This window comes from Cynocephalus volans, chromosome 15 (genome assembly GCF_027409185.1).
Source record: "Cynocephalus volans isolate mCynVol1 chromosome 15, mCynVol1.pri, whole genome shotgun sequence".
Classification (NCBI taxonomy): Eukaryota; Metazoa; Chordata; class Mammalia; order Dermoptera; family Cynocephalidae; genus Cynocephalus; species Cynocephalus volans.
The window spans coordinates 52,618,671-52,633,009 of NC_084474.1; the positions used below are offsets into that span (position 1 = coordinate 52,618,671).

At 39.4% G+C, this 14,339-nt stretch overlaps 1 protein-coding gene across 1 annotated transcript in view; it reads left to right on the forward strand.

Moving 5' to 3' along the window:
• DPYS (dihydropyrimidinase) overlaps positions 1-14,339 on the forward strand; it is a 73,975-nt gene that overhangs the window by 14,499 nt on the left and 45,137 nt on the right. The window contains exons 3-4 of the mRNA XM_063079829.1: positions 2,551-2,730; positions 3,993-4,182. Coding sequence (XP_062935899.1) covers positions 2,551-2,730; positions 3,993-4,182 — 370 coding nt within the window. The remainder of the gene's footprint in view (positions 1-2,550; positions 2,731-3,992; positions 4,183-14,339) is intronic.

A 14,339-nucleotide genomic window follows, 5' to 3' on the forward strand; every position in this document is an offset into this window, starting at 1 on the left:
TTATAAATTTGTGGGTGTACTTTGGAAGAAAGTTTTACTTGGGATTTAAATCAACATGTTTTCCACACTGGACTTAATTCAGAAATCTTTTTACCAGAGTGACATTATTTGAGTAACTAATGCTCCCTCCTCTGCCTCTGCCCCCCAACAATTGGGCTTTAGACACCAAGTTAATATAAAACAAGTAATCAATCTTTAACGGATAGTTTGGCAAAAATAATAGGAAGGTTTATAGTCCACAGTTAAAGTTGATTTTTCTCCAAAAATGCTCTTCTAAGTGATGCGTCTGATCTCTCTCATGCCTTTAGGGCTTTCCCTCCTTCTTCCCTCCTTTCTCTTTCCTCTCTTCCTTCCTCCTTTCCTCCTCTCTTGCTTTATGAGGTAGACAAGGCGATAGTGTTTGCTCTTACCAGTGCTTCCCACACTTTAATAGGGAAATGGTCACCTGGTAAACGTTGTTAAAATAGATTCTGTTTAGTAGGTTTGTTTGTTTTTGAGGGCTGCTGTAACAAAGTACCACAAATGGGATGGCTGAAACAACAAAAATGTATTGCCTCACAGTTCCAGAGCTAGAAGTTCAAGATCAAGTTGTCGGTGGGGTTGGTTCTTTTGAGGGCTCGTAGTGAGAATCCGTTTCGTGCCTCTTCCTAACTCCTGGTAGTTTGATGACTATCTGTGCTGTTCTTTGTCTTGCAGAAGCATCACTCTAGCCTCTCCCTTCATCTGCACATGGTGTTTTCCCTGTGTGCATGTCTGTGTTCCAATTTCCCCTTTCTACGAGGACACCAATCATTTGAGGATTAGAGGCCACACTGGTGACCTCATCTTAACTAATTATATCTGCAATGACCCTATTTTCAAATAAGGTATTAGGACTTCAACATATGAATTATGGGGACACACAAGTCAACCTATGACAGTAGGTCAGGGACAGGTGGGGCCTGAGAGTCTGCATTTCTAGTGAACTTCCAGGTGATGCTGATGCTGCTGGTTCAGGTATCACACTTTTGGGGGAGCAAGGCTTGAGCTACTGTGCCTGAGAGTAGCACGGTGAGACTTATCCAGATGTGGATGGCAGGATGTAAGGAGGTCACCTTCAGAATGGGGTAAGAGGTATTTCATCTAAGCAATGCAGAGCATAATCCCCTTTGTAAGCCCATTATGTGAATATGCTAAGAACACTTATTTTTTCCTGATGATAAAAATTATATGCTCAATGTAAAAATTCTGAAAGTATAGAGAGAAAAATGAGGCACACTATACCATGTTCTGCCCCTGCTGTTGCTACTTAACACATCTCAGAGCTCATCCCACCACTTGTCCACTCTCAGCATTATGCTGTTTCCATTTCTTTCTCTTTCTTAATTAATTAACTTATTCAACAAAGAGTAATTGAGTGGCAACTATGCATCAAGCCACTGTGCTAGGACAAGGCAGTAGACAAACCTTACAAAGCCCCTTCTCTCCCGGGGCTGAAATTCTAATGGGGAGACTGATGATCAATAGGTAAGTATGTAGTATGCCTGGTGATAAAGCCCCATAAAGAAAAGTAAGGAAAATTAGTAAGGGAACAGATAATGATGGAAGTGAGTAACTTATCATGTAATATTGTCATTTTTAAACTTTGCTGATTCAGTAGAAAAAAATTACATTGTTTTGTCTTGCACTTTTTAATTAGCAGGAAGGTTAACAACTTTTGCATATGTTTTCTAGTCATTTATATTCACTCTATGTTGGCAACATTTTCTACCTGGGTGTTGGGGTTTTTCTTATCAAGTTGAAAGAGCTTTTATCAGCCAAGAGTAGTAATTCTATGCTTGTTATATTTATTTGTGTGTATGTGTGTGTGCTTTAATATATAGATATTCAAATGGTTTTATTTGGTCAAATCTACTGATTTTTCCTTCGAAATCTTTAATCCTTATTGCGACTTGAGCTGGACCTGCAAAGGTAATTACTGAGTTAGTTTTGATCTTAACTTGCCCCTTCCTCTTGGCAATCTTGAAGGCCCCTGTGCTTCGACTGATCCAGGGTCTTGTGAAAGGCCAGCTCTCACCTTCTAGAAGCTGCCATCCGGTCACGTGCCTGCTGTGGCTTGCTTTCTCAGGCAAAGCTGGGCCAATCCACATCTACTTCCTCCCCCAAGAATTCATCCTGTGGCTTTCAGATTTGAGTCCAAATCCTTATCTCACATGAGCATTGATTCCTTCTAAATCCATGACTGTATCTGTTGCTGCCACATGACTTTGTTTTCATTTTCTAGAATAATTTCCTTAAAACTGGAGATAGAAGCAGAGATTTTTATATCCAAGTACAGAAATGAAGTACTGTGGGGGAAGCTATTAACGTTTTAGTGATTTAATAGTATCACAGCGGCAGCAACTTAGATGAAACAGGGTAAAACCTGGGGGAAAGACTAAGGCCTTAATTGCATTTTGTTGTCCCTATTTTACTTAGTTCTCTTCCGAATGCAACACTTTGGAGAATGTTGAAATTTTCATTTAAACTAAAGAGTGACATGTTGTCTTCGTTGTTGTTTTTCACTTTTAGGTTAAAGAAGAGATGAAAATCCTTACCCAAGATAAAGGCGTTAACTCTTTCAAGATGTTTATGGCGTACAAAGATCTGTACATGGTGAGGGATGCAGAGCTGTATGCCGCCTTCTCTCAGTGCAAGGAAATTGGAGCAGTTGCTCAGGTCCATGCAGAAAACGGAGACTTAATTGCAGAGGTAAGCATTTGCATTCCAAATCTTCTTAACTTGAAAGATAACAGCCATAACTTAAAGTGAAGATGATCAGCCCCAAGCAGGTAAACTCATGTAATGCCCTGGAAGAATGGAAATCCAGAAACAGATTTTCTGTGGCTCAGAAGTACTTAATTTGGTTTACCTGAGTCTCTGTTCTTAGTTTTATTCAGGTGGCATATGCACCTGAATGAGAATTTCCCGTTTTCAATCCAGCTATTTCAAGCCAGCTATTTGATCTCAAACATTTGCAAATATAAAAACACAAATATTTTTCTTTGTGTCCCCCAGCACTTTTTGTTATGTTTTGTGTTTTAGTAGCTCAGCTGCTGGTTCGGAATGCTAAACTGTGGACAACACCAGTGTAATCTGGTGACTTAAGCAGTGCATTAGGTAGCCGTTTAAAGCCCTAGGCTTTTCAGAAACTGGGTATTAAAATGTGCTCTGGAGGAATCTAGATGATATTTATTTCTCATGTTAGTTCCATTATTAATGCATGAAGGGTACACCATCTGCAAGATTTAAAGAGCTGTCTCTTAGCCTTTATAGTAGCTGAGTTTTTTCTCTCTCCCTAGGCTCAGTTCCCATTTAAGTCAGTGAGATCAAGTCTCAGTGGCCAGGAGGCAGTGGGAATAAGGAGGAGAAAGCATGAGCTGTAAAATCAAACAGACCGGGTTTAAATTTGACTCTCCCACTTCCTGGCTGCATGACACCAGGCAAGTTGTGTTATTCTGAGTCTTGACTTCAGCCTTTCCTGTAAGGAAGAAAGAAAATTTTGGAGAAGGCAAATAACTGGTCCAATAACATTTAGCAGGTTGGGCTGGGGAGCCAGTGAAGACTATGATTCACTAAAAAAGTAGAACTAATTACATAATATATTACAATCTGTCCCACCAATAAGGATCCGTAGTCTTTTGTTTGTTCTGAATCAATATTGTCTTCGATCTAGACAATGCTTTTCAAAGAAAGTGATTTAAATGAACCTCATATCTTTTTTCACCTTTTCAGTCAAAATAATTTGATGGTAAAACATGCAGATAGCAATTAACATAAACTATTGGAATATTAAAATTATTTTTATCAAATACACACACTGAACACACACACACACATACATTCACGTACACACGTGTGCGTATACCTAACAGATCTAAAAGCCTGGCAGTGTATTTAATTTACCAGACAATAGTGGTGTTTGTCCTGAGTAGACCTCCTTGCACGTGTGTTTGTGCCTGCTGTCTTTGCAGGGAGCAAAGAAGATGTTGGCATTGGGGATAACAGGCCCCGAGGGCCACGAGCTGTGCCGCCCGGAAGCAGTGGAGGCCGAGGCCACGCTGAGAGCTGTCACCGTCGCCAGCGCCGCGAACTGCCCCCTGTACGTCGTGCACGTGATGAGCAAGTCTGCGGCCAAGGTGATATCGGACGCGAGGAGAGACGGTACTTTCCCGATGTAACTTCACCTGCAGCTCAGTACGGCAGCCCCCCTCATCCGCGGGGACACGTTCTAAGTCCCCCAGCGGATGCCTGAACCTGGGGATGGGACCAAAGCCTGTGTAGACTATGTTGCTTCCTATACAAACGTACCAGTGTTAAAGTTTAATTTATAAATTAGGCACGGTACGCTTGCGCTTTGGGGCCATTATGAAGTAAAATAAGGGTGACCTGAACACAAGCACTGCGATGCATTGACAGTGGATCTGACAACCCAGATGGCAACTAAGTGACTAAGGGGCAGGGGCGTCTGCAGCGTGGCTCTGAGGCGAAGGGAGGAACGGGACGAGCGGCTGCTGCAGGATTTCGTCCCGCTGCTCGGAAGAGCGTGTGGCTCAAAACTCAGGAGTTGTCTCAGGGATTTTCCACGTCGTAGTTTAAGACCGCGGTCGACTGTGGCTAATGAAACCACGGATGGGAGGGTGGGGACTGCTTCCTAGCTACAGAGGGCGGTAAAATACCTGTGACCTCCGCTTTTGCTTATGAGAAAAAGGCACACGCATTGGCACAGCTTTTCTTCCTCTTGATTAGCATCCTGTCTGCTTTCTTTCATCCTTGTGCGTGGATAGTTTTTTCTGCTTCCTCTGCTAGTCTTCACGACTGTTTCTTCCTTCAGGTTACTTCTTCTCTCTCTGTGGGACCTCCAACTGTTTCTTTCAGCCTTATGCCCCCACTGTCAACACCACTAAGCAGCCACTTTTAAATTTAATGGCTAAATACCAAGTTCTCCATTTCGTTTAACCCCGGACCCTGGCCTTGTCAGCAGCACACTCTAACCTCTAACCAACTGAGATTAGCTGGCACCACACTCTAACCTCTAACCAACTGAGATCAGCTGGCACCACACTCTGACCTCTAACCAACTGAGATCAGCTGGCACCACACTCTGACCTCTAACCAACTGAGATCAGCTGGCACCACACTCTGACCTCTAACCAACTGAGATCAGCTGGCACCACACTCTGACCTCTAACCAACTGAGATCAGCTGGCACCACACTCTGACCTCTAACCAACTGAGATCAGCTGGCACCACACTCTGACCTCTAACCAACTGAGATCAGCTGGCACCACACTCTGACCTCTAACCAACTGAGATCAGCTGGCACCACACTCTGACCTCTAACCAACTGAGATCAGCTGGCACCACACTCTAACCTCTAACCAACTGAGATCAGCTGGCACCACACTCTAACCTCTAACCAACTGAGATCAGCTGGCACCACACTCTGACCTCTAACCAACTGAGATCAGCTGGCCAGCCCTCTCTAGTTGGCTTTAAAGAAGCTTTCCTCTCAGGAGTCTCCGCCACCACTCCCACTGCCTGAACAGGGCAGTGCTGGGCGCAAGGAGGATGCTCAGCAAATTTCTTTTGAATTGAATTGGTTTGTGTGGGGCCGAGCCTGTGGCACACTCGGGAGAGTGCGGCGCTGGGAGCGCAGCGACGCTCCCGCCACGGGTTCGGATCCCATATAGGAATGGCCGGTGCACTCACTGGCTGAGTGCCGGTCACAAAAAAGAAAAAAAAAGACAAAAAAAATAAAATAAAATAAATAAAAATAAAAAATGAATTGGTTTGTGTGACAGCAACCTGGGTGTTGGAGCAATTGAGGAAGCGTTATCCAAATAGTATTTTTATGATGATTATTTAAGATTTTAAAACAAAGTTATTTTTACCCCAAACTGTCTAATTGCCTCAGTTCTCTAGTTCACTCTAGTATCTAAATAGTCATCTTAAAAGAAATTCTTATTTTTGATAAGAATCGTACAAAGAAATAACTTCATTCATTTGCAGTACTGGTAAAGGAAGGATGAAAAACAAATATGGTGCGTTTTATTCAATGACTTCAGGCCCATAGTAGCTTCTATCATGTCATTTTTAGGAACCCAGATAATCAGAGAGTCTTATAAATCATCCCTGCTGTGTTTTGTTTTGTTTTGTTTTACTGAAACAGGCTGTATTCTTATAATATACATTATCAAAACTATGAAAATGGATTTGGCCTGTCTACAATTGATAGTAAAATAAATTTTGCCAAAATTGCTTCTGATTGCATGAAAAAGGATTTTGTGCAAGTCGTACGCACTTTTAAAATGTAATCCATCAATATCTTGTGTTAAGAGTAAGCTTAATTTCACAAGGAGTTAATAAGATCTTACTACCAACTATTTCTGATTGTTCCCTCCCCTCTCCCCCCCATGTAATAGAATTTCCGTATAAAAGAGAGCAGCCCTTAAAAAAGAAAGCACTGTACTGAAATTTAAAGTTATAGTATTAGGTTTTCCACACCAGGTGGCGCTGTTGCCAACTCTATGAAATTGGTTGCTCCATAATTATTTACTTTGCAAATCGTGTAGCAGGACCACACTGTCAGAATATGATTTGAAGAACAGTAAAATCAGAAGAAACGGTCAGTCCTAACCCATTATCAAGCTACAATTTTGAGAGTTTTGTCGGGAAGCAGTTTCTTCATCTTGAGTATTTATTTTTCACTGAGATAGATTCCGTTAGGAGCAGAATAAAAAATCGAAGGAAGGTTTTGGAATGTAGATCATAGTCAGAAAATTATTAAACTTCAGTATGGACATCTTAATTTTATTTCAAATTATTTTTAAATTTAGTTTTATTTCTTGAATATGTAAAACATTTATATGGTCCAAAAGTCAAAAGTTCAGAGAAGTCTTACTTCCTTCTCTAGCTCCTTCTTACCACACCCCATAAATAATTATTTTTATTAATTTATTTGTGGCCTATCTTTACAGTGTTTCTCTTTACAAAATATGAATATATGTATATTCTTATCCCCCCTTTTCTTATACAAAAGCTAACATAGTATACAGTGTTCTAGACATTGCTTTTTTTTCCCCCCACTTGAAAATATGTCCTAAAGGTCAGCCCACATAAGGCACAGAGATTTTTCTCATTCTTTTTTACAGGTGCAGAGTGTGTCATTGTATTTATTAAACTAGTCCCTTATTGATGGGACTTTGGGTTGTTTCCAATCTTTAGCTGTTACTAATAAAACCACAGTGATGGTTTTATGCGTATGTTATTCCATATTTGTGGAAGGTATATTAGTTTTCTGTTGCTGCTATAATAAATCACCACAAATTTAGTGGCCTCAAACAGCTCAAATTTATTATCTTACAGTTCTGGATGTCAGAAGTCTGAAATAGGTCTCACTAGGCTAACATCAAGGTGTCAGCAGGGGTATGTTCCTTTCTGGAGGCTCTGGGGAGAATTTGTTTCCTTGCCTTTTCCAGTTTCTAGAAGCTTCCCTCATTCCTTGGCTCATGCCTCCTCCTCTATCTTCAAAGCCAGCAATGCTGGGCTGAGCCCTTCTCACATCATATCATTCTGACATCCTCTTTTGCCTCTCTCTTCTGCTTTAAGGACCCTTGGATTATATCAAGCACTGATTAATCCAGGATAATCTTCCCATTTCAAGGTACCTTTATTTAATCACATTTGTAAAGTCCCCTTTAGTATGTAAGATAATATTTCACACATTATGGGGATTAGGATGCAGACATCTTTTGGGCTCCATTATTTTGCCCACTGCTAGAGGGTATCTTCACGGTAGATTCCTAGAAGTGAGATTGCTGGTTCAAAGGGTAAAAGCATATGTAATTTTTTGTATATTGCTAAATTCCTTTCTGAAGAGATTTAAAATATGAAATATTTAAAATGTTACCCCAGATGTTCTAGTTGAGTCAGACTTCTTGTAATAGTACTTGTGAAAATACCCTAATGCACAGTTGTCAAAGAGGCAGAAGGGCTCCAGAAGAAATTTGCGTGAGAGATTCCGCACCCCTTGCATGTGACCCCTAGAATGAGACCAAGGCTTGCAGTCAAGCAGGAGCCTGAAGGGAGCAGGGGGAGGGTTGGACATCAACAGTGCTAAACTGTTCACATGGTAACTGCATCAGCAAACCCAAGGACAGATCCCTGGGGAGTGCCGAGTGACAAGAGCTGGTGGACCGCACTGACCTTATGCAAAAGATTCATCTACCCTGTCTGCACTCATTATCTAACATAACATCTGAACATAAAAGAACGATATACATCTATTAATTGTCATCTTGTTTAAATAAGAAATCACTCAGCCTTACAGATTTATAATATTCCCATCTGTAAATGCCTTTACTACCCCATTCTATCTTTTAGGGCCTTGACACTTACAGTGCAGTCCCTGGAATCAGCATTAACATTGCCTGGGAGATTGTTAGGCATGCAGAGTCTTGAACCCCATCCACTGAATCAAAATGTGCACTTACAGTTAGAAACCCAGGTGATTCATATGCGTGTTACAGTATGAGAATCACAGCTCCAGGAAGGACAAAGGATGTCCAATTATTGATTGCCTCTGTTGTAACAGTCTAGACCTACAGTGCTATCCAATTTGACTTGATTGCTCAATAGCCAATTCTGCACCCAGAAAAGATAGTGATTATAACAACTAACATTATTTGTTGAGTGTTTAGTATGTGCCTAGCACATAATAGTATTTTAATATCTTTTATCTCATTTCAAGTTTTACTATATATCATTGCATCAATGTATTTTAATATACATTATCTTTTTTTTTTAATAGTCAGAATAGCACTTCAGGCTTATCACTGTTTTGTGATGATGAAATTGAGGCTTGGGAAAGATTGGCAAATTAGCTCAAGATCACTTGATTAGGAAGTTTTTTTTTGTTTGTTTGTTTGTTTGGTTGGGATTTTTTGATTAGGAATTTTTAAACCTGGAATCCAAGCCCAAGTTCATCTGACCCAAAGCCTAAACTTTTTCTGTTCAAGGAGAAATTGGTCTAGAGTTAAGGAAACATGGATATCAAGTTCATATTTAACTGGTTGCTGTTGTTTTAAACATTTAATTGGTTTTTGTTTTTCGGCCTTACATTTTAAAATTTTATTTGACATTATCATCATCTTGTTATTTTTATCATTACTAAAAGAATAATACATGCCAGGAATGAAAATAATAAAGATACTATTGAATGGAAAGTAAGCATCGCCTCTCTCTCATCTTACTCTTTGGAGCTGGTGATTTTAACCCCATTTATCTTTAGTTTTGGGTAGTTACTTCCAAAATTCTAGTGATTTATAATTTTTGATAGTATTACTTGACTCCCAACTACGAAAATGAGTCATTTAGTTAATGTAAATCTTACCTCTCACCTCCTGAATTTTGTTAGTAATAACTGTCACTTCAAATAATATGCTTAAATTTATGTCTCAGCTTTTACTTTTAGTGGTATCTTTTCATTCTCTGCTAGACTGAAAAAGGAACTTGGAGGCCCTACCTTATCCTCTCTCCGCCTGATGTCAATTAACTATATAATTACCTTTACAGGGACAGGTCATGGCACTTGCACTTGGCTCTGTAGCTATATTTAGGACTTCCATGCTTTGGCTACAAGTTAAGTCTAAAATTTAAAACTGTTACAGTGCAAGATGTGGACATACTCTTCTCTGAAGAAACAATTAGTGAGAAGAGAACTTCAAAAAAATTCGTATCACTAATTTGGAGTGCAAGTTAGTGTTATTCAGATTAACTCTTGGAGAAGCAATTTCCAAGTTTCAGGGTCAAGTGGGTTTTCTTCACTCCCATAAGGCTCAAGGGCACACCTTATTTTAGTGTACTGCATACGTAGACCATTACTGTCTTGTAAAATTTCTTGTTTTTCCTGAAATTTTTCCAATGAGTTCTTTTAAAACTGGGTTGAAAACAGAAACATATGCCTTCTTTATTATATTATGAAGAGATTCTATCTTCTTCATCCTGTTTTATATTGAATAGAATCAGCCCTTCTTGCTGAGTTTCTTTTGGGGAGGAGAACTTTCTTCTAACTCCCTGTTTCATTTCCATTAGTTGCTTTCTAAGCCTGCTATAGAGATGTCATCCTAGGATATTACAGGTTGGATATACTGTTTCTTGGTTCCAATATCTCCCCTTTTCTTGAATTATCTTGGAGATTCTCATAATTTTTTAAAGAAAAGTACATAGAAGGTATATTTTTTGATGTTTTGTCCTCAAACTTGTTCAGTGATTTGAATGTGCATAGAATTCTAGGCACAGAATTATTTCCTTCTGAATTATGAAGGCACAATTTCATTCTCTTCTGGCATCCAGTGTTACTGATGAACAGGCAAATGCCAATAAAATTCTTGTCCTTTTGTCAGTAGCTTTTTTCACCATCTAGAAAATTTTTAAATTTTTTCTTCACTGTAGATGTCTAGAAATTTTATTAAGACTATGTTTAGCAGTATGTCTTTTTTAAAAATCACCTTTATATTCAGAGGCCTGTTTCAATCTGAAAACTGACCTTTGAACCTGAAAATTGTTCTTTTATTTCTTCCATATTCGTTTTCTCTGTTTCCTTTTCCAGGAACTCCTTCATCATGATCCTCCATGTCTTTTAACTATTTTTACCTTTTTAAAAATTTTAAAAAATTTTTGCTCTGTGTTTTTGGAAATGTTTTGTTTACCTTTTCTGTCTTTCTAATATGCTTTTGTCTTGGTAATTATATTTTTATTTCCCAAAAAACGTTCTTGTTCTCTGATTGCTCTTTCTTCTATGGTTGTTTATTCTTTTTTACATTTTTCTTTGAATGGATCATTATCTTCTTTATCTGTCTATGGGTATGAATGAAGATTTCTTTTTAATTCTGTTCTGTTTCTTGGGTTAGCTCTGTTTTTTTCTGAGTCAATTATTTAGTTTTTAAAATCTTGGATTTTTGTCTTTTTGGTTCTGTTTGTGTTTTCTTCAAATGTCTGTGATCCTTGACCGTCCATAGGTATGACTGCACAGGTCAGTTGATTCGTGTGGGGAGCTGGTCTGGATTTCTTCTGCTGCTATTGGGTCTTTTTCCTGGAGGAGCTTTGTAAATAGCCAATGATGAGCCCCCTTTAAGGTGTGGGGGCTTCCCTCTGTCGCATCAGCACCACCATCAGAAGCTTGTTTCCCAGGCAGAGGGGAGGGTGCGTGCTGCCAACCTATCCTTCCTCTCCCCTCATTTTCACTGCCCTTCTGCTCCTGGAGGAATGTTCTTCGTGACCCCCTCCACTCCTTTGAGTTCAGGCTGTAGCTCCCTCTAACGCTCCTTTATTAATTATTGCTTATCTGTCTGCTTTACGTCTTCCTAACATCTCTCACAACCTCTGCTCGGCCATGGTTCCTCTTTTGTTCTCAGTGCAGCTATGGATTCTTCCCTTTTGTACATCTTCAACCAGGATTTTGATGTGAATTGAGAAGGAAGAAGTGGGGGATGTATGATCGGTCCATCAACTTTAATTCAAAGCCTGAGGTTTTCTTTTGCTCATACCTCGATATTTTCTTTTAGCATTTAGAACCTACAATAAAAAGGAAACAGCAGGTTAGAGGAGAAAGAAGAAAACTTTCAAGTTCAAGCCATCGAAAGCCGAGTTGCCTTTGACTCTGCAGGGAATGTCTGTTGCATGCTTAACTTTCTTGAGTTGAGTAACTATAACCAGGTTGGTTCCCACCCACCTTTCCTATGAGAAGACACTTTTACAAAACTGAGGCAAGGGAATCAGAATTTGTCCCTAAAGTGTTATCTTTTTCTTCTAGAAGCAGAGTTTGCCTCCCGTGCTTCATAGCCCAAGTGTAAAGTTGGACAAACCAGCTGTCATTGTGTCCGGCCCAGACCTCTACCACTCACCATAGTCTAGTCTTTGTCCAAACAATATGTGTCAATGTGTGTCATTGGCTTCAGTGACAACTTTGACTTTGGTTTGTGTAGGTTTGTTTCTACATGTTCCTTTTCTGACACAGTATTGGCATATGGAATTATGAATGGTCTTCCAGAAAATATGTTGTTTCCTTCTTCCCCATACTTCCCAACAGAACTCACGTGCACTTGGATTCACTGTTTCTCTGGTACTTTGTTTAGATTGGTGGTGGTTTCTCTCAGCAATTTAGTTTGATACTCTACTTGATATATATCTATTCTAATTTGTGTCCTATTTATGACTGAAATTTTCAATGCACTTTTTTTTAGTTTCCAGTTAAACTTGTTTTAATTTGTCTTAATAAAGTTCAACTCTATTTTGTATCCACATTCCTGCCTTTAGGGTATAATTTTGATTCTCATTTGAACTTATTAATAAAAAGTTTTCTTTATATTTTTCATAAGAAACAAGTTATTGGACACCAAATATATATTAGGTCCGGTTTCCAGGCATTGAATTTGCAAACATGGTTAGGATAATTTTGGTTCTCAGGTAGCTCATGGTAGACTTTACATTATGGAGGGTTTTTTGTTTATTTTATTGTTGTTTGTTTGATTTGGTTTGGTTTTTGGTTTTGGTTTTCCTTATAGTAGAAAGCTTTACTTTGCAGGCTTACTGTAAAATGTAAAGTTCTCTTACAAAGAGAACTTTTCCTGTTTTCCATTTTATTTAAACTCCGTGCCTTATGTATTCCTCTTGTGTTTTAAAAGATGGGGAGAAAGTTCCACACCGTGGCTACTGTCTCCCTAAGTGGTCATGTTGACAGGTGCTTGTTAGTGCTAAACAAGAGTAAGCCAAATCTCATTTACACACAGACAATGAGCTGAGGCTTAGCAACCAGTGCTGGGGGAGGGATGAATGCATACCTGAGTCAAGGTAGATTTGACTCTCGAGCTTTCTTTTTTATTTCTTGCGTATGAACATCTAAACATCACATTGTCCTTTAAATTTAGAACAAGATGATCTACTTTGTATCCAATTGCAAAGCAGTTGAAAACTGGCCATTTTAAACCATTTTGAAAATAGAATTGTGTGGCTGTAAGGAAAGCAGCATTCGTGGGCTGTATTAGATTGTTAGGGCTGCCATAGCAAAGTACCGCACACTGTGTGGCTTACCCAACAGAATTTATTTTCTCACATTTCTGGAGTGTAGAAGTCGAGATTAAGGCATCAGTAGGGCTGGTTCTTCTGAGGCTCTGGAGGATTTGTTTCAGGCTTTTTCCTTGGCTTAGGGACAACTGTCTTCCTCCTGTGTCCTTACGTTATCTTCCTTCCGTTCATGTCTCTATCCAAGTTTCCTCTTCCTGTGAGGACCTCAGTCTTATTGGATTAAGGCTCACCCAAATGACCTCAATTTAACTTCACAATCTTTATAAAGGACCGATTTCCAAGTACAATTACATTGTGAGGTTCTGTGGCATTCAGACATCAACATTTGAATTTTGGCGAGGAACAGAATTCAGCCAATAATATGAAATGACTTCAGGGTCCCAAGAAGATGCTAGGTACTTTCATATACGTTAAATTATTTGACCCTTACAAAATTGCCACACTAGAGGGGACATTGTGATCTCATTTCATAGAGGAGAAAAGAACTAAGACTAAGAGCCCCACCTAAAAATAGCAAAATCAGGATTTGACCTGTATCTGTAAGTTCCACTCTACCATGCTGCCTCTATGCCTTTTTCTTTTCAATTATTTTCTTCTTTTGTAAATGTAATATTTTGAATCAAAATAGAGCCCAGGAAAGTTTCACTTGCTCCTTTTAGCTAGGAGCATTTATTGTAATAAACGTGTTTTGTTTTCTACTTGGGAGGCATAGCTTTGGTTCCTGCTTCTTTCGACTTTCTCTAACAGATCTTGTGACTCAATAAAGTGCTGCAGATCCAGACAAGGTGTTAACATTCGCTCTCTCACCTTCATCTGGCAAACAACTGTCTGGGCAGTGGGTAGCTTGTATTGGGTTGATATGCTTCCTTATTCAGAAATCTCCAGAATTTCTCAGAGGGCAAAACTCCTTGAAGTGGGAGCTTACCTCATAAGTGCAGAGTCTTCTTATTTCTGGATTTGAGCCAAAGGATGGAGAAAGAAAGAGAGAACATCTGTGGGTAGACAGGGTACAATCTAGGGTGAAACTTGCTAAGACAGAAGGAGGAGATTAATGATGAAGATGTATCTATCTCCCAAGTGTTGAAGCCATCTGGTCTCAAATATAATCAGGACAGTGCCAGACTAAGGATAGAGATAGTGCTTTTCATTGCCAACCCGCTAAGTGTAAATGACACCAGTAAGTGAAATTGGAAAATTGCTCAGCCACATCCACAGATAGCTTGTGGTTGACTTAA